General features: G+C 42.0%; 1 protein-coding gene across 9 annotated transcripts in view; it reads right to left on the bottom strand.

The window, feature by feature from the left end:
* The window catches only part of grid2ipb (glutamate receptor, ionotropic, delta 2 (Grid2) interacting protein, b), a 46,448-nt gene that overhangs the window by 23,941 nt on the left and 1,281 nt on the right, over positions 1 to 21,226 (bottom strand). For 2 of the 9 annotated variants that reach the window (XM_047376868.1, XM_047376872.1), the window contains exons 1-4: positions 13,118 to 13,515; positions 12,131 to 12,384; positions 10,073 to 10,402; positions 7,816 to 7,970 (exon numbers count right to left, since the gene is read on the bottom strand). In XM_047376868.1, coding sequence (XP_047232824.1) covers positions 7,816 to 7,970; positions 10,073 to 10,402; positions 12,131 to 12,384; positions 13,118 to 13,202 — 824 coding nt within the window. In that variant the 5' untranslated portion in view covers positions 13,203 to 13,515. Of the gene's footprint in view, positions 1 to 6,752; positions 6,863 to 7,815; positions 7,971 to 10,072; positions 10,403 to 12,130; positions 12,385 to 13,117; positions 13,518 to 20,568; positions 20,715 to 21,226 lie in introns of those variants that run through there. The other 7 variants (XM_047376871.1, XM_047376869.1, XM_047376873.1 and 4 more) reach the window with 7 other exon arrangements.

Genomic DNA, 21,226 nt, shown 5'->3' with positions numbered 1-21,226 from the left:
CAAGGGGAAATAAATATCCAAACCAACCTGACCTCGGGTAAAAAAGTATTTACACCCTAACCATAATAGCTAGCCATCTCTTCCTTGGCAGCAGCGGCTGCCATCGAGTGTTTGTGATAACTGCTAATCAGACATTAACGTCCCTGTGGGAGAATTTGGGCCCTCTCTGCTTTGCTGAATTGATTTAATTCAGACACATTGGAGGGTTTCCAACCTGAACAACCTGCTTCAGGCGTTTTTTTTACCCATTTAAACAGGGAACGCAGTGGCATGTTTTGGATCATTGTTCTGCTGCTTAACTCAATTGAGCCAGAGATGAAGATCAGATGTTCTTCAGGAGGTTTGCTTGCTAATGAGCCACCACAGACAGATTATCTTTAAACATTTGCAGGAAAAATTACATTATTATGATTACAGGCTTTAAACTGGTATTTTATTGGTCTGGTCTGGTCCTGACTAAGTCTCGGGTCAGCTGGTCCTGAGTACAAAATAGAAAGGGAGGCAGTTATATTTTCACATGGGGCCAGGTTGGATTAATAAAATTTCATTTTATGTTTTTAGTCAGGTTATCTTTGTCAGATATTTAATTTTCTTTGATGTTTTGAAACATTAAAGTGGGAAAGAACATTGAAAACCCAATACATCTGGGGTAAAAGAAAGGGAGTAAATACTTTTTCCCAGCACTGTAAATGTGAAAAACAGAATTTATTTCTAACAAAATTAGATTTAATGACTATAAGGTGTAAGTCAAGACTTGTGAATGAAATGTTTAAATCTAGAATCAATACGGTCATTTGCCAGAGTGAAATAAAATAAAATGGATAATATTGTTTGAGAGAGAACTTGCTTTTAGAGATATGATCATTTAAAAGTTGGGAACATTCTGACTATTAAATACAAAGTTGAGAAGGTAAAATGCACTTCTATCTATAAAGCATTTTACAGTCTTTAATGAAAGCTTGCAGTCCACCTCAACCACCCAGGGACGTACGCAACGATCACTTCCAGTTTCTAGGATTTTTAGTCTGGATAATTGTAAATGACATAATGATAAGAAAAATGTATTTTCAATGTCTCATAAATGAGATATTGAAAACATCATATACGGGGTTTGACAATGAAACTGAAACAGCTGTCATTTTAGTGTGGGAGGTCAGTCAGTCATTTTCTACCGCTTATTCCATAGTGGGTCGCGGGGGAGCTGGTACCTATCTCCAGCAGTCTATGGGCGAGAGGCGGGGTACACCCTGGACAGGTCACCAGTCCATCGCAGGGCAACACACTAACAACCATGCACACACTCATTCATACACCTAACAGGCATGTCTTTGGACTGTGGGAGGAAGCCGGAATACCTGGTGAGAACCCACGCATGCACGGGAGAACATGCAAACACCATGCAGAAAGACCCCAGGCCGGGAATCGAACCCAGGACCTTCTTGCTACAAGGCAACAGCGCTACCAACTGCGCCACCGTGCAGCCCAGTGTGGGAGGTTTCATGGCTAAATTGGACCAGCCTGGTAGCCAGTCTTCATTTATTGTACATTGCACCAGTAAGAGCAGAGTGTGAAGGTTCAATTAGCAGGGTAAGAGCACAGTTTTGCTCAAAATATTGAAATGCACACAACATTATGGGTGGCAAGTCTTTGTGATGTATCAAGAGCCACGGTATCCAGGGTAATGTCAGCATACCACCAAGAAGGATGAACCACATCCAACAGGATTAACTGTGGACGCAAGAGGAAGCTGTCTGAAAGGGATGTTCGGGTGCTAACCCGGATTGTATCTAAAAAACATAAAACCACGGCTGCCCAAATCACAGCAGAATTAAATGTGCTCCTCAACTCTCCTGTTTCCACCAGAACTGTCCGTCAGGAGCTCCACAGGGTCAATATACACGGCTGGGCTGCTATAGCCAAACCTTTGGTCACTCATGCCAATGCCAAACGTTGGTTTCAATGGTGCAAGGAGCACAAATCTTGGGCTGTGGACAATGTGAAACATGTATTGTTCTCTGATGAGTCCACCTTTACTGTTTTCCCCACATCCGGGAGAGTTACGGTGTGGAGAAGCCCCAAAGAAGCGTACCACCCAGACTGTTGCATGCCCAGAGTGAAGCATGGGGGTGGATCAGTGATGGTTTGGGCTGCCATATCATGGCATTCCCTTGGCCCAATACTTGTGCTAGATGGGCGCGTCACTGCCAAGGACTACTGAACCATTCTTGAGGACCATGTGCATCCAATGGTTCAAACATTGTATCCTGAAGGTGGTGCCGTGTATCAGGATGACAATGCACCAATACACACAGCAAGACTGGTGAAAGATTGGTTTGATGAACATGAAAGTGAAGTTGAACATCTCCCATGGCCTGCACAGTCACCAGATCTAAATATTATTGAGCCACTTTGGGGTGTTTTGGAGGAGCGAGTCAGGAAACGTTTTCCTCCACCAGTATCACGTAGTGACCTGGCCACTATCCTGCAAGAAGAATGGCTTAAAATCCCTCTGACCACTGTGCAGGACCTGTATATGTCATTCCCAAGATGAATTGATGCTGTATTGGCTGCAAAAGGAGACCCTACACCATACTAATAAATTATTGTGGTCTAAAACCAGGTGTTTCACTTTCATTGTACAACACCTGTATACTCCTCGTTTATTCTTCTCAGTAAAGAGCTGAAGCAAAATGTTCGCCCCCTGTTGGCAGCATTCAAAAGTACAAGCAGGAACTCTCCATTCAGCACCACAAAAGAGAAAATAACTGAAACGTTTCTCAGCTTGAAGTGCAAAGAAGGGTTTTACAAAATAAAACAAAACTGAGGAGTTATACATATAAAAACAGATTTAGCAGTAGTTAACTTGGGTTATTCACATTTAGGTTTTGTTGAGCTTCATGTTCTGACCCATTTGAATCTGGTGGGATGAACCAGTGTGCTGACAGATTATAGTGCAGATTTCTGCATCACTGCTCATCAGAAGTCAAATTTATTTTAGGCTTTAACTGAATCACTGGTTTGTATTCAGGTTAAAGTATTTATTCAACAGAAACTTTTACAGACTTTTAGAAACAAAAATTGGGTACACAAGTTTGAATTTCTTTTGAATCTAATTAAAACCATCTGAGTCAAACTGTCCCGCTCAGATAAGAGAGAATTGAATAATTTGATCAGGAACAATTCATGAAGCACCAAGGCTCAAGCTGGAACACCCGTGTCTCTGTCCAGAGTAGAGTAAGTTTAACCAACATGGACTGAGATGCTGCTTACCACAACAGAAGCTCCTGCACCAACATGAAACCTTCAAGTTCAACTGAAATCTGCAGCTGCCCATACAGACAACCCAAATACCTTCTACAGAAAGGTTTCATGATCACACAAGACTACAATGGTGCTATATGCCTACAGTGACAAGAAGTAGCTTTAGAGGAGTCAAGGTGAGGCTTTCAAATCCAAGATGACTGTACCAACTGTCAGGCAAGGTGGTGGCAGCAGCATGCTGTGGGGCTGTTTTGCTGCCAATGTTACTAGTGCAAATTAGATATAATAATCTTTAACTTCATCTTATCTTAAGATGGTTAAAACTCAACTGAACCTCTACTGACTATAGCTGTACAATTTATTGAATTAGAACCGTCAAACTCACATCCTAAAAAGGACAACTTGGACGCAATATTTGGTAGGAGATATTATTTTATATGTCATGACTTCATGCTGTGCAGATCTATAATATATGTGGCTGCCGAATGGATGTTCACATCTCTTACTACCCACAGCAGGTGCCTTTGTTCAGTAGTGGAGATGCAAAAACTCTGGGTGAGTGGCAGGAACATTGTGTAATAATTAGAAAGAAATATTGTCATTTCAATTTTCAGCAAAATTATCAGAATTATAGATTCTTCTGAAATCTCAACAACTAAAGCATTTTGTAGTAAAGTGTATAACTTCAGTTGCAGAAGGACTTACAGTATTTCTAACCAATATTCCAGATTTAGCAGCAGAGCAGTGATTTGACAAACGCAGTAATCACATGCATTTAAAAATAGGCACTGTACCTTTAAGATATTTGTGATTGTGGAGACCGTCAGCATTTTCTATCCTTTTTAAGGACTTGCTTTTAAGTAGCTGTCACTTGTTTCAGACACATGCTTTGAGCCTTTATTTGGAACAGATCAGTTCAGCTTCAGATCCAAAGCCACATGTGAATAGGCTGCTGTCAGTGTGTCTGCAGGCAGGTGCACATGTATCTGCAGCCTGACACAGTGCTGTCTGAGCGCAGCCTACTGGTTGCAATAAGCACACTCCTGAGATATAAATAAATGTTCTGTGGTTCTGAAAGACTAGCAGCCTACACAGTCCTCCCTCTGCTTGCTAGCTGAGCAGCCCTGCTGCTGGGAATTTGTTCCTACCATGTCTAAGCCACAGACATCAGTCTCTGGCTGCGTTAGGTGGATTTGTTTGCATGTGCAGCGATTTCTACCAACATTATCCTTGAATTAAACACCTAGTCATCTGCAGCCGAATCCACATCTGTTGAAGCAGCTATTTTATCACAAAACGTTCTGCATCAATTCGGGAAAACTTATATGTTCTGCTTTGACCTTGTTTGAGAAGAACAGAGATCTATAATTGTCTGAAGGAGGGTTGTGGAGGAGGAAGCAAGCAGGCATGGATTTATCAAAAGGGAGAAATGACAAGCAGAAAACTGCAAAGAGTGGACATAATTTCTGTTCAGAGTCCACTTCAGTGGCTGGGATGCAGGGAAGGAGGTTCGGTGGATCAGAAATAAATGATGGGTCTGTCTTAGAGAATCTCCTGATTTGTCCTGTTTCTCTGCAACACAGATCCAAATGAAGCTCAGAGATTTATTCCCAATTTAAATCTCATCTAAAACTTCAGAGGTCTGAATCAGCTGGTCATACTGGATTAATACAGTAAAAAGTATTTACCCCCTTACAGATGTCTACTGTTTTTGTTTCTTTGCTCATTAAATGTTTCAGATTACCAAACTGATTCTGGTATCATACCCCCAAACCTTAACAACTGGTTGTTCCTCCCTTGGTGCCATCAAGTGTTCATGATAACTGGGCTTTAACATCACTGGAGGGAAACTGACCCACCCTGCATTGCAGAACTAATGTAATTCAGACACATTGCAGGGATTTCCAGCATGAACGACATGTTTGAAGTCATACTGCTGCATGAAACTGGATTGGATTTGAGTCTGGACTTTGACTAGGCTACTCTAAAAGCCAAATGTTGCTGTTGTTTTTGAGCCATTCAGAGGTGGACTTGCTGGTGTTCTTTGGACCATTTTCCTGCAGCAGAACCTAAGTGAGCTTGAGCTTAAGGTAAACTCTTCTGTTCTCGAGCTTCTTAAGATCAGAGAATGATGTGTTGCTTTTGAGCTCTATCAGCCTACTTCATGTTGTCAGACAGGTTCTATATGATTTCTTGATACTACAGCTCCAGTAATCAGGCCTGAGTGTGGCTGGTAAACCCGAACCATCACAATTAATGAATTATTAAACAAAGGGGCAAATACTGTAAATTAACATATGGTGCCAGGAGGGTTTACATAGCTTTTTCCTCCCTTAATTAAAATCATCATTTGAAAACTGCTTTTTGTATTAATGCAGGTTGATAATTACATTTGTTGATGATCTGAAACATTTAAGAGTATAAAAAAGCCAAAATGTGAATATTTCCACATAATGTTCATTTCTCATAAGGCCATCTATTTTATAAAGTGCACATCACCAACAAAACATGATGCTGCCACCACCGTGCTTCACAGTTGGGATGCTGTTCTCAGGCTTTCAGGCTTTATACGTTTTACACCAGAACCCGTCTCCTTCCGGAACCACGTAATAGCTGGACATTCCCATGATGTACCTTCAAGTATCTGGAAATTGGACCCTAGGATGGACCAGACTGCTGGAGGTCCATGGTCCTCTTCCTGATACTCTGTCTCTACAGTGCATGTGAACATCTGAATAGAGGCACCTTCACCAGGCCACCAAGCTGATTCCTTAACAAAGGGTAGAGAGTCATCAGCCCGCAGCTGACCTTTCAGTTCCTAGTCATCAAACCATCTGACCCCCATGACCTCTGCAGGTTAGACAACAGGATTATTAACAAAACTGAAAAGAAAGCTGACTGAGCAGCCTGTAGTATGGATAACAAAGAATAATACAGCAGCTATGATGTTGCCCCTGCTGTTACTGGAACTAAAGTCAGGCTGCTAAAACATTTCCCATCTATTATTAACAATGTTCATCATTCAGAAATGCGTAATATCATCAAGTTACTTGAAATAATTTGATTTTCTTTAGGTTTCTGCAAATATAAACTAGAACTGGGAACAGATATTCCCAAAAAAGTCCACGATTTTATGATGAAAGACAGTTTTAGAGGATGTTCAAACAGCTACACTAGGATTTGTTTAATGCTGAAAACAAGCCGTTTCTCCCCTTCAAAACTTGTCAGATCAACTTGTTCACATGTTCACAAGGTCCAAATCCCATTAATTATATGTTCTATATATTCACAATCTTATAAAACAATTAGGAAACCATGCTCTCCTATGGTTGCTCACCTCCCAGGTCACAGATATCAGAAGACCTTCACCAGAGCTTTGTAAAAAACAGGAAGAATCCTGAGCTTCAGTCCTCAAAGTGAGGAACAAACCACAAACCCATTTCACCAGAACCTTAAACAAACACGGAGAAAAGAAGCAAATCGATCCTCACCCAAAACAGTTCATTGCTTAATCTGTCACCTTGAAATCATCTCATCCACCGCACTGAAAAAGTCTCTCCTTTACTGCTTGTTAAGCAGGAGAACCTTCACCGTACTGTGAGCAGAATAATGTGAAGAACGTCCATCCGAGCAAAACAAAAGAGGTCCCCTGAGAGACGGAGAGAGGTAAGAAAGTTCTGCGCTAGGTGGGGGAATGTGAGAGCTCACCGATGGAGATTCTTCTGTCAGGATATTAATAGAACTAGAAAGAGCTGAAGGTAAACGTGGTAGTAGTAGTGGAGGAGGATGCCAGCACAGTGAGAGAATAAAAGACTTGGTGAATGTAACAGAAGAAGAGCAAATCATCTGGGAATCCAGGAAAAAGGCCCAAATCCTGGTTGTTTTGGCAACAAAAAAAGCAGGCTTCAGGATCAGTTGTTTGGCATCATTCAGTCCCAGGAGAAGATTCTGCCACATGCCTACAAACAGACCCTGGTGGAGGGACTCGTTGAGTCATTTGATGAATACTGAATGAAACTAGTCCTCAACTGAGTCTCTATGTGGCTCATCATCACAGACGCCTTCATGCTGAATGCTGCCAGCTCTCATTTTAGGCCTGTTAAATTTACACTCGGCTCATAGTAAACAGAGGGAGATGAAAAACACTCAGCCTTCAAAAGTATTCATACCTGGGGTAAAGTGACTATTGGCTCGGTCTGCCTGCCCCCCCACAAAATAAAACTTTTGCTCATGTTGTCACATAAGACCCATAAACTTCAGCGTTGTACTGAGATTACACAGGATAAATCAACACAGAGTAGCCATCATAAAACGATGCATGGGTTTCAGACATCTGACAGTGTACCCCAAATGTATTCAGCCCCTTTAACTCTGATACCCCTAAAGAAAATCCAGTGAAACCAGTCACCAAAACAGCAACCAGAGTCCAGCTGTGTCCAATTTAATCTGAGTCTAACTGCAGATGTGCAGTTAGACTGCATCATGGAGCCCAAGGAACACAGCAGACAGGTGTATCCCCCCCTGAGGGAGGCAGTAAGAAGCTCCGACTCGTACCTGATGCTGGAGATGAGCTGTCGGTGCTTATCAGTGGTAAGGATCTCTAGCAGCACCGACGCCAACCATTCAACTCTCTTCTCTGCTGCGTACTGCTTCAGCACAGAGAAGAGCTTCTCTTTCACCTCTGGATCATCTCCTAAAATCTGGTCGACCTGATGGAGACATTGATGGTAGAGCTTCAGGATTGACTTCACTGTTCATCCGCCCTGTTCAGAGATGACCTCCAATGAATATAAAACCATTACAGAGTTTGAAATGGTTCACAAGGAGGTCACAGAGGAATCAAGACTAACATCGAGGCAACTAAACCTGAATAATTGTGATTTTCAGAATCAGAATCAGAATCAGCTTTATTACCAAGTTCGTACATACAAACAAGGAATTTGCCTCCGGTACACTTTGCTCTTTTCATAATCAGGTCTGTGGTCATGAAATCCTTTGAGCTTCTGGTGTTGAAGCACCTGAAGGACATCACAGGCCCCCTGCTGGACCCCCTGCAGTTTGCTTACCGAGCAAACAGGTCGGCAGATGATGCTGTTAACTTAGGTCTACACTTCATCCTGCAACACCTCGATCTTCCAGGGACGTACGCCAGGATCCTGTTTGTAGACTTCAGCTCCACCTTCAACACCATCATACCAGACATCCTCCACCAGAAGCTCACCCAGCTCAACGTCCCAACCTCCACCTGTCAGTGGATCAACAGCTTCCTGATGGATCGACAGCAGCAGGTGAGACTGGGGAACATCTTCTCCAGATCCAGATCAATAAGTACTGGTGCCCCCCAGGGATGTGTTCTATCCCCACTCCTCTTCTCTCTGTACACAAATGACTGCATCTCATCGGACTCGTCCATGAAACTCCTGAAGTTTGCAGACGACACCACTGTTATTGGACTGATCCAGGATGGTGATGAGTCTGCATACAGACAGCAGGTGGATCAGCTGGTACACTGGTGCAGTCAGAACTACCTGGAACTGAACCCACTCAAGACTGTGGAAATGGTGGTGGACTTTCGGAGAACACCACCCCCATACACCCCCCTCACCATCCTCAACAACACTGTATCTGTGGACCACTTCAGGTTCTTAGGAACCACCATCTCTGAGGACCTGAGATGGTCTTCACACATAGACACTGTTCGAAAGAAGGCCCAGCAGAGACTGTACTTCCTGAGGCAACTCAAGAAGTTCAACCTTCCACAGGAGCTGCTGGTCATCTTCTACACTGCCATCATTCAATCTGTCCTGTCTTCATCCATCTCAGTGTGGTTTGGATCATCCACCAAACAGGACAGGTCCAGACTGCAACGAATAATCAGAGCTGACCTTCCCTCCATCCAGGACTTATACAGGTCAAGGGTCAGGAAAAGAGCTGCTAAAATCTCTGCAGACCCCACACACCCTGCACATAAACTGTTCAGAGTTTTACCTTCAGGTGGCGCTACAGAGCACTGTTCACTAAAACCAGCCACAGAGACAGTTTCTTCCCCCAGACTGTTTCTCTGATGAACATTTAATAGAGTACAAAACAACAGCATACAGATGTTGCAAATGCACCTTTTCTATTAGATATGTGTATATTTGTAAATTGTAAATATGTTTATTCTGTAATATAAAAACAAAACAAAAGAGCAAAGTGTATCGAAGGCAAATTCCTTGTTTGTATGTACGAACTTGGCAATAAAGCTGATTCTGATTTTAATTAATTTACGACAACAGTTTGTCAGATAAAATAAGAACAAGTCAGAGTGATGTGTTTTTACCAGCTTCATCGTTCATGTGTAAAGCACGGTGGTGGCAGTATCATTATTTAGGCCTGTTCTGTCTACAATCTGAACTAGGAGCAAGAGGTCAGGGCATCTCCTAACATTTAAAACATGAAACATGCAGAGAATATTCAACATTCTCCTCTGATGTGTGTCAGAGAGATTCCTCATCATCCCACAACTAGGCTGTTGGAAAACAGATGGACTCAAATTTCATTATTGACACTAAATTTAATACATAAATATAACAGAGTAGCTAATTAATTGCCACTGTCAATGATGGACTGTTTATGAGGCCTAATGACTTTAGTAGATAATGATGCTTCATTGAATCATGTGTAACGTTTATATTTATATTGTTACATGAATAAATACTTAATAGCACCATGTTGCACAAAATGAATCAGAAATCTGTCACATTTAACTGAAATGGAAGAAGAAAACCTTCTCTATCTGCTTATCTCATGTGTGTGCACATTAAAGCACCTTCCTGTTGAACTCCAGAGCCTTGTGCTTGCGATCCAGCCTCACCCACTCTCCTCCCATCTGGCTGTCCTCCAGGCTGGTGCTGCGCTTGTGCCTTGGACCTAGACTCAGCACGCCCAAACGGAGCGTCCTCCCTTGGGAGGCCTTGATGAGGGTTGCAGCCATTTCATGGTGTCTTACGGGGATGCCATTCACCTCCATGACGTAGTCCCCGGCCCTCAGACCTGCTCGTCCGGCTGGGGAACATGGGGAGCAGTCCTCCACCAGCAGGGGGCAGTCTCCCACGATGGTGAAGCCAAAACGACCATCAGGACCTGGTACGATGTCCATCTGTACAAGATAAAGACAATGATTTGACCACAGGGATGACCGCAGACAGAATGATAACCATGATACCTCTGTAAAACATGATGTAACAATTACTCCTACTGCTGCTAAGATTATTTATAGATTATTCAGGTCATTATAACATTATTATAAAATTATAAAATAACATTCATTATGTATTGTTATTCTGATTTTAAGCTTAAAGCAGAAATAAAAATCAACAACGTCTTGCTAGTTTTTAAGTGGCTTTAAAGCAAAGGAATCAGGGTTTACTTGCATCAACTGGACTTTTAACACATATTGGACACAATGTGCTGAAGTGAGCTGAGACAGAACATATTACTAACTTCAGCAGAAAGATTTGAATAAATCAGGTTTAAAGGATGACTGGTTGCAGCATCTTGGAACATCAGTTGCAGACCAGCCTGTATAAGTCCAGGCTTGTTGGCTTTTAGACCTTTTATAGAGTAACACAAGAATAACAAGCTGGTCTTAGCTGCAGAGCCTATACACTCACTGGCCACTTTATTAGGAACACCTGTTTTTGATGTTAACACAGAGAGCAAATCAGCCAATCACATGGCAGCTACTCAAAGCATTTAGGCATCTAGGTATGAGGAAGACGACCTGTTGAAAAGAGCATCGGAGTAAGGAAGAGAAGGGATGTAAGTGACCTTGAACTGGCTCTGGTGTTGGACGGGCTGGTCCGATTATTTCAGAACCGGTAGATCTGCTGGGATTTACAACCACAGCCATCTCTCGGGTTTACAGACAATGGTCAGAAAAAGAGAAAAGATCCAGACAGCAGCAGCTGTATGGAGGAAAATGCTGATGTTCAGAGGAGAATGGGCCGACTGGTTCCAGTTGATAGAAAGGCAACCACAGCTCAAATAACCACTGGCTCCAACAGTATTGTTGTTCATCCCTTCATGACCACAGCAGACCCATCTTTTGATGGTTCATTTCAGCAGAATAATGCTCAAAAAGATTGGATCATCTCAAACTGGTATCCAGAAAACCTAATGAGTTCACTGGACTCCACAGTTACCAGATTTTGGTCCAACAGAGCAGCTTTGAGAGGTGGTGGAACAGGAGGTTCTCATCAGAGATGTCTGCAGCTGTGTGGTGCTATTATGTCAATATGGACCCCTTGTTGAATCTTTTCCATGAAGAATTGAAGCATTTAAATGTCTGAATACTGAGAAGATGTGGATCTGTAGTCAAATTAATTTGTTGTGGGCACAAACGTGGCCGATAAAGCTGATTCTGAAAGCAAAAGGTGGGTTCAACCAGGTATTAGCAAGGCGTACCTAATGGAGAGGCTGCTGAGTGTAGTTTTAAACCACAGTTACCCTAAGAGTCTAATGAGGATCTCCTACAGCTTCCACACCCTGACGGTCCAAGCTTTAGTGGCTAAAAACATTTCCAAATAGCTGAATAGTTAATTCTTGTAAATTAGTTAAACGTGCCGTAGCTGTTTTTCCAGCCAGCTGACCAGCAGTGCAGCACCAGATGAGGACGAGGCAGTGCTGTGTTACTCTAATTCCAGCCCATTCTGAGGACAATTATTAAAACAGATTTAAACCAGAGGACCAGTAAGATGGACATAACTTCATTATACCTGGAACCTGGTAACCAGCCCATGCCTGTGAATAAATGATCACATTAATATTAATAAGCATTTGACAAAACTAAGCAGCACATCTGGAATGCATTCAGCCACAGTGAGACCTGCTGTATACGGGACACCACTCCAATGCTGGGAGGGATGTTCTTCTGAGTCTGAGCGATGGCGATGACGGCTTGCGGAGCCAGAGTCGACACATTGTGACCCTCAATCTCCAGGACCTGATCCCCTGCCTGCAACCCTGCCAGGTGGGCGCTGCTGCCTTCCTCTACTGACACGATGTAAGTAGGTCCAATACCACCGAGCTGGAAACCGAAGTCCTCTGGCCAGCCCTGGTTGGATGTTGGCATGCTGAGGACTTGACAGAAGAAAAGAAAGATGATGAGCTGGCAGGTTATGACATGAGATCCTTTGATGAAATTTCTACTTCAGTTTCACAGGGGGACTCTGAAATGGAAATCTATAATATTCCTTAAGAATTAGAACACAAACTAAACAACACTTACCCATTGCAGCCCATACATTCAAGTGTAGTTCCATTGAAATTAATTCCAAAATATATAAAACTCATTTGAGTTGCTTCCTGTCTCCTTCCTCCTGTCATTTCCCCTGTCTCTGGTTGTGCTATTAGCTTCAGAACCTTTTACCCTGAACCCTGACACGCTTGGCGGTACCTGACCTGGTTCTAAAAGCCATCGCAACCAATCACATAAAGGCGTGACAGAGATTGTGACCTTAATTAGCTTGAAAGACAAACGTTCCTGCAGAAATTAGCACACAGCCAAGACATTTCTATTAAATAGTAATTATGCTGTAAAGGAAACTAGATCAACCCAGGCTAAGCTGGAGGTACTGTTGAAGATGGGATATAATTACAATCACCTAATGTAAAACATCAAGGTTCTGGAGAGCTAAATTTATACCACAAATTACTCAAATGTCAATAATTGTTAACATGACAAACAGTAATTTAGAACATGACAAGGCTGGAGCTTTCTCCTAATCTAAGCTGCTATCAACTGCTATGAATTGCTCCAAAGTCCCATCATACTGGTGGGATTCACAGACTGAATATTTAAAAATGAACTTACAGAAATCTTTAGATGGACACCGAGGGCCGCGTTTGCTCTGTCGAAACGGGTGTCGGGCCTTTTTATTTTGCAAAAACTTCTTCATCTTGCTTGTCAGATAACAAGTTAACCTGCTGGCAGGCTAGGAACCAATCTGTCCACCCAAGGGCAGCGAAAATGTAAAAAATATATAAATCCCGCAACACTGAAGTCAGGAAGAAAGGGTCAGTGGTTGAAAATATTGCCCCATTCCCCCACCATAAAAGCGCAGCAGCTTCGTCATGAGCAAAGGGTGAGTGTGCATTGAAAAGCCAGTGCGGTCTCTTTGTGAGTGTGTCAAGGAGTTAGTGCTGTGTCTCATCCCTGATTCATCCTAAGGCTAGCCAGCTTGCACACTGGTAATCAGAAATCTGGGACACATGCACCCATGCACCTCAGTTCCTTAATAATTCTGTCTCCAAAAAAGGCTGTTGTAAGGCCTCATTTTTCTAAATATACACCACAGTGTCTTTCTCCTCCTCCTCCTCTCTTGGCTAGGTGGCTCTCCGAGGGACCGCTCCTGGCCCAGAATCACTCTTCGTCGTTACAAGGAAGTCTGATGAGTACTAATTGGAGCATCTGCTTGCCTGGGATTCTGCGGGTCCGTGTGAGTGTGTGGGGACGCTTGAAATGTTCGGCCCATTGAGACACAGTGAGGCAATTTAAGCCTTTAGCCTGTAGGATTAGTAGGATTATCATCTGAACCTTTAGCCCTCCTCCAACCCCCCTGTCATTAATACAGCAGGAACACATGACCCCCCTCTTATTGAAGATCTAAACATACTACTGTATGTTATATTATGACCCTAGATCGACTGCAATAACTCAAACACACATATACTGTAAGATCAATAGAGCCAGGAACATTCTTGATTAAATCAAAAGCGGTGTTTCTGATTCTGATTTACCAGCTGCTCTGACCCACAGTTAAAGTGAATAACTCAAAAGAACAAGGACAAGTAAAATATGAGACTGATGAAGCTATACTGTGCAGATAAAGCATGTTTCAGATATTTTTGCTTTCTTTGATTCATTTGGACATAATAACTACAGAAATACATTACTCACACATTGCATAAAAAATGTTGAATCTATAAGTAAACTTTCATTATCAGCTACACATTCCAACCTACAAATTGGGTTTTTAATAACACAACTGACTTCTAAAGAGTAAGAACATGAGCCGCAGCAGAACCACTAAAACCTGGCCGTAGAAGTTCTGATATTTACCTAAACAGCATTTACTCAATGAGACAAAGCCAAAGTTATTTCCAAGTTTTAAAACAATGGACAACCAGCTAGCTACAGTTAAACAAAACTAGCTAGCAGAGACAGCTAAGATTTTCCAACAGTGCCAAAAGCATTTGCAGCATTTAATAAAAAAAATAAATAAATAAATAAAATGCAACAAGTAATGATAAAAAAATATCAATAGGATAAATCCTATAATTATCACCAGATTTAAAATATAATGGAGGATGTGCAAGTTTGCCATCCATGTTTTGCTAATTATGATTAACAACTAGCTAGCAGAGATAGCAGAAAAATAACTGCTATGATTTGCTGACATTATTTCTCAGACGTTATAAACACTGAAACACTATCTGATGAGTATCACATAACTCGTTTCTAAAACTGATCGACTAACTGCTAGGTAGTCTCTAATGTTGGAGTTTGTTTTGGTAAAGCTAAGTCCTGCTATACTGTTTTAGTAAAAGTTATTCTGGCCAGCCAGGAGAAACGCTGCAGCACCACGAACGCTTCTGCCTTTCTCCCCAGCTTCAGCAGTTTTTATTGAAAAGCCAGGCGTGTACATGAAAAACAAAACACATTCTATCAAGTGTCAGTTGGCCTGTCTGAAGTATCTTCATTGTTGCCGGGTAGAAAAACATACATTCTTATCAAATGTCAGTTGGACTGACTGATATATCTAAGTCAAACACACACAGAAGGCCTGATAGCCAGGCCACCAAGCCACACAATACATTTTATTTCACACATTATTAAACATGACTTGAGCATAACAATTCAGACCCTATTAAATATTTTAAATGTTTCCAACACTAACTTGTGAAGAATGCAACCAAAGCTGCATTTTTCAGTATTTCATACTTTAAATAATGACAAAAAGTACTAAGAGAATGTAGATTTAATAGAACAAGGCCAAAAGTGATCAACAAATAAAGAGTGAATGAGTGACGCTGAGGTGAGGGCGGGAAACCACCGGCAGCACAATGCTAATCTGACATGTTTAGCTAATAGCTACAGGTAGCATAAGTGTTGCTGTTTGACCATCATTTGTTTCCATGACGCTTCTTATAGACGCTCATTTGACTTGATGATTGACATCCACCAAGCTGATGTAGCTGCACTGCTGCAGCTCAACAAGGAAGTTTAACCTGATGTGAAACGTTAATCAATGAATCTGTGTTTGATTAACCTGTGGCTATCCTCAAGGACCCGGATGTTCGACACAAAAAACTGAATTTTGGAACTGAAATTAATTTACAGACCTGAAAGTGAAAGTAATCAAACTGAATTATTAATACATCGAAACACATTTTAAAGAAAATGAATTCCGTTTCAAATCATAAAATTCAGTTTCAGTTTAGTGAAATTAATTTTCAAACCAATGCATTTAATTTCAAATTACACAAATACAAATTCAGTCAGAATAATTCAAATTCAGTTTCTGATGGTACAAGTTTCTTCCCATACAGTTCGCGAAATACAATTTAACCCCATATTTCATGAAAGGATTAATTAACAGTAAGATACACACTTATGATAGTATAATTTTTTGTATGTCATTTTTGGTCTAGGCTACAAAGAGTTGCTGCAGTTAATAATGTACCAAGAACACATGATGCACCCTAGACAACGACCCCCATGCCAGTGTGTAGAGTGTCTGTATGTTAGGGTGTACGAGCGCAACTGCAAAACATAGAAACAGATAAAAAACATTTTTTTGACTGACAGAGTAAAGTGCAGTTATTTGACAAATGAGTTAAGGTTTTATTTCTGGATATGCTGGTGGGATCAATTTGAAATGGTTGCCAGATATGTGTTTGACTGCTGAACCCTGTTTAAAGTTTCAGTGAAAAGCTTACTGTGCGGTATGACGCTCGTTTACACAAGGAAGGTAAGAAATAGTTGTAATAGACACAAAATGTAATATATATACAGGTCCTTCTCAAAATATTAGCATATTGTGATAAAGTTAATTATTTTCCATAATGTCATGATGAAAATGTAACATTCATATATTTTAGATTCATTGCACACTAACTGAAATATTTCAGGTCTTTTATTGTCTTAATATGGATGATTTTGGCATACAGCTCATGAAAACCCAAAATTCCTATCTCACAAAATTAGCATATTTCATCCGACCAAAAAAAGAAAAGTGTTTTTAATACAAAAAACGTCAACCTTCAAATAATCATGTACAGTTATGCACTCAATACTTGGTCGGGAATCCTTTGGCAGAAATGACTGCTTCAATGCGGCGTGGCATGGAGGCAATCAGCCTGTGGCACTGCTGAGGTCTTATGGAGGCCCAGGATGCTTCGATAGCGGCCTTTAGCTCATCCAGAGTGTTGGGTCTTGAGTCTCTCAACGTTCTCTTCACAATATCCCACAGATTCTCTATGGGGTTCAGGTCAGGAGAGTTGGCAGGCCAATTGAGCACAGTGATACCATGGTCAGTAAACCATTTACCAGTGGTTTTGGCACTGTGAGCAGGTGCCAGGTCGTGCTGAAAAATGAAATCTTCATCTCCATAAAGCTTTTCAGCAGATGGAAGCATGAAGTGCTCCAAAATCTCCTGATAGCTAGCTGCATTGACCCTGCCCTTGATAAAACACAGTGGACCAACACCAGCAGCTGACACGGCACCCCAGACCATCACTGACTGTGGGTACTTGACACTGGACCTCTGGCATTTTGGCATTTCCTTCTCCCCAGTCTTCCTCCAGACTCTGGCACCTTGATTTCCGAATGACATGCAGAATTTGCTTTCATCCGAAAAAAGTACTTTGGACCACTGAGCAACAGTCCAGTGCTGCTTCTCTGTAGCCCAGGTCAGGCGCTTCTGCTGCTGTTTCTGGTTCAAAAGTGGCTTGACCTGGGGAATGCGGCACCTGTAGCCCATTTCCTGCACACGCCTGTGCACGGTGGCTCTGGATGTTTCTACTCCAGACTCAGTCCACTGCTTCCGCAGGTCCCCCAAGGTCTGGAATCGGCCTTTCTCCACAATCTTCCTCAGGGTCCGGTCACCTCTTCTCGTTGTGCAGCGTTTTCTGCCACACTTTTTCCTTCCCACAGACTTCCCACTGAGGTGCCTTGATACAGCACTCTGGGAACAGCCTATTCGTTCAGAAATGTCTTTCTGTGTCTTACCCTCTTGCTTGAGGGTGTCAATAGTGGCCTTCTGGACAGCAGTCAGGTCGGCAGTCTTACCCATGATTGGGGTTTTGAGTGATGAACCAGGCTGGGAGTTTTAAAGGCCTCAGGAATCTTTTGCAGGTGTTTAGAGTTAACTCGTTGATTCAGATGATTAGGTTCATAGCTCGTTTAGAGACCCTTTTAATGATATGCTAATTTTGTGAGATAGGAATTTTGGGTTTTCATGAGCTGTATGCCAAAATCATCCGTATTAAGACAATAAAAGACCTGAAATATTTCAGTTAGTGTGCAATGAATCTAAAATATATGAATGTTAAATTTTCATCATGACATTATGGAAAATAATGAACTTTATCACAATATGCTAATATTTTGAGAAGGACCTGTAGGGCTATGTCAAGAATTTATTGTCCAATAACAACTACAAATAAGTTAGATAGCTTAACTGAAAACTGCATATGTTGTTGCTATCACTGTAAAAGCAGAGGTTTGATTTGTGGATTTTATGCCCCAGAAAGTTGATAAAAAACTAACTGGTCTGTGAACATAAATGTAGCAACAGTTTTTAAAAACTGAAGGCCAAATGTTTGTATATTTACATTTTCTTTTAGTCATATTGACATATTTATTTCACATTTATATGTGAGTAGAGTTATTCTGATGTTGATTCATTTCTGGTCTGTGCTGCTGCTCAATGCATCTTCTGTGAAAAACAGCAACTTGGAAACAATGATCACCTTTTCAGAAAGCACCTGAGAGAAGCAATTTATTTTTCTGACAACAATCAAGATATGATTTTATTGAATGTTATTTAAGTCTCTTATGGGATGTTATTATGTAGAGGATTCATTGCTTTTTTAACAATTCTGTATCTGTTTTTAAGAGAAATCTGTGGCGGCCTGCTTCTGTAAGGAAGGCAGACAAGCATTCAGGAGTCACTAGCATTGCCCAAAGTGCAACTCTCTTGTAATCACACGGTCCTCAAACTTCATCCAATAATATGGGATTGATAGAGCTTTGATTATGTGAAGCAAATATGATAGTATAAAATATAGGCTAATTAAACAGGTAACAGCATTTACATACTAATACCCTCAACAAACCGTCTTTTATCGCAGGGAAGCAACATGTTGACTGACAGCAACACTGCAGCTGATTGGTGCCAAAAACAACATTTGAGGATAGAGTGACTCTTCCAAAAGTACTTGACATGGACAACACTGAATAAACTGAAACTCTCAAGGCCATAAAGAACTGGAGGATGAATACGATGACAGCTCTCCAAGTGAACTTTAAACTTTTATTTCTGAAAAATAGGAGAACTATGAAAAATTCAGCTCAGAAATTATTGATGTACAAAATCTAAACAATTTTGCCAGGTTTCAGGAAGACTAATTAGTCTTTGTGGACACTAAAGAGTATAGCCAAAGTAAATGTCCAACAGTGACCCTCTTGGCACATTCTGGCAACCTCCGGCACCCTGTGGCATCCTCTGGCAGCCCCTGGCATCCTCTACCACCCCGTGGCATCCTCTACCACCCCGTGGCATCCTCTGGCAGCCCCTGGCATCCTCTACCACCCCGTGGCATCCTCTACCACCCCGTGGCATCCTCTGGCACCCTGTGGCATCCTCTGGCACCCCGTGGCATCCTCTGGCACCCTGTGGCATCCTCTGGCACCCCGTGGCATCCTCTACCACCCCGTGGCATCCTCTGGCAGCCCCTGGCATCCTCTGGCACCCCGTGGCATCCTCTAGCACCCCGTGGCATCCTCTAGCACCCCGTGGCATCCTCTAGCACCCCGTGGCATCCTCTAGCACCCTGTGGCATCCTCTAGCACCCCGTGGCATCCTCTAGCACCCAGTGGCATCCTCTAGCACCCCGTGGCATCCTCTAGCACCCCGTGGCATCCTCTAGCACCCAGTGGCATCCTCTAGCACCCCGTGGCATCCTCTAGCACCCCGTGGCATCCTCTAGCACCCCGTGGCATCCTCTAGCACCCCGTGGCATCCTCTAGCACCCAGTGGCATCCTCTAGCACCCCGTGGCATCCTCTAGCACCCCGTGGCATCCTCTAGCACCCCGTGGCATCCTCTAGCACCCTGTGGCATCCTCTAGCACCCCGTGGCATCCTCTAGCACCCCGTGGCATCCTCTAGCACCCCGTGGCATCCTCTAGCACCCCGTGGCATCCTCTAGCACCCCGTGGCATCCTCTAGCACCTGCGGCAGGCTGTGGCAGCTGCTACAGGAACTGCCTCAGCCTGCCACTGCCACAAATTGAGCTCGGCCCTGCTGAGCCATCGGGCATTCACATGCTAAAACTTTAGCTCTGATAAGATTTGGTTAAAACTGCCTGTGTTCAAATTTAGGATTAACTGAAATAATATTTTTTTAAAGTTAATTGCCCTAAAATTAACAGACATAAAAATGTAAGAGTCCCACTAAATCTTTGTACCGCGACACAGGCGACTTCATTTACATAGATTCATGTAGTTACTGATCCAAGTTTGACAAAACTGAAGAAGCCCTAACAAATACCCACTGATCAATAGTGTTGCATTTAGGTTTGTTTTAGTGATATTTTATAAAAATCTCTATTTTTTTTATCTTTCTTTAAGTAAGTAACCTCACCCCTAATGTTAACCAGCAGACATCCTATTAAATCACATAAAATAACTCCTCACAGGACTGGAAAAAGTCCTGGGGAAGCCTTGTATGGCGAGTGGAGTGTAAACAGTTATTAGTGGCAGAGAACACACTGTAAGCAGGCAGTCCATTAGACACTGAATAATTAAACATGACTAGCTTTATCTTCAAACGCTTGGTGTTCACTTCAAACCAAGCTCTGTCTTATACGTCAGGCAGGACAGTCTACTCACATATAACAAACAGTAAAGTGATACAGCGAGCATTATTTAACTGCTTTAGCTTACCCTCAAACTGTGTGTGTAAAAACACTCACAGGATTCAGATGTAAAAGTTAAAAACAGTAATTCCCCACCAGCGTAACCTGGGCACAGCCAGTACCTTTTTAGAGAGCCACCACAGATGTGCACATAGCTCCTGAGTGATGTTCTCCTGCCAGACCTGAGGGATGTAACCTGAGATGGCGGCCAGGTCCGCAACCAGATCCAACAGGTGTCCTGTGATGCTTTGTGGCATTGTGAGACACCCTGGAAGGGAGAGATAGACAAAAAACCATTTTCCTCACAGATTAAGTTCATTTCTAAGTTAACTTGTGTGTGTTTTAACTTGTCTATGTGCCAGAGCGTGAGTGGAGGAGATTAACCCTAATCCTGTAGACCAGGGTACAGTTGTAACTTCTTATAACAGTAAATCACAACCAGTGCTCTTTTACATGCAACCTGGCCATGGCAACAATTCTCTTGAAAGAATATTATGGGCTGGTTTTATCCTATGCATTACATTCATTATTGTTGTTTTGCATTTCAAGCTGACTAGTGTTTAATTTAATGTAACATATTGTATAGGAAAGTTTCCGAAAAAGGCATGAGATTCTTCTAATGTGATAACCTTCTGTAAAAACAACACTTTCATGGTATCACCGTATTTTCACAAAGACTTTAAATAAAAATGTATAACTTGCTCTAATTACTTTCATATTATATAAAAGCAATCATTTCTTTTTTTGCTAAAAAAATCTAAATTTACTAAGAGAATTTTC

The sequence above is a fragment of the Girardinichthys multiradiatus genome, chromosome 10 (genome assembly GCF_021462225.1).
Source record: "Girardinichthys multiradiatus isolate DD_20200921_A chromosome 10, DD_fGirMul_XY1, whole genome shotgun sequence".
In the NCBI taxonomy this organism is placed as follows: domain Eukaryota; kingdom Metazoa; phylum Chordata; class Actinopteri; order Cyprinodontiformes; family Goodeidae; genus Girardinichthys; species Girardinichthys multiradiatus.
Note: the sequence above shows the minus strand (reverse complement) of the source record. Positions and strands in the feature narration are given on the sequence as shown.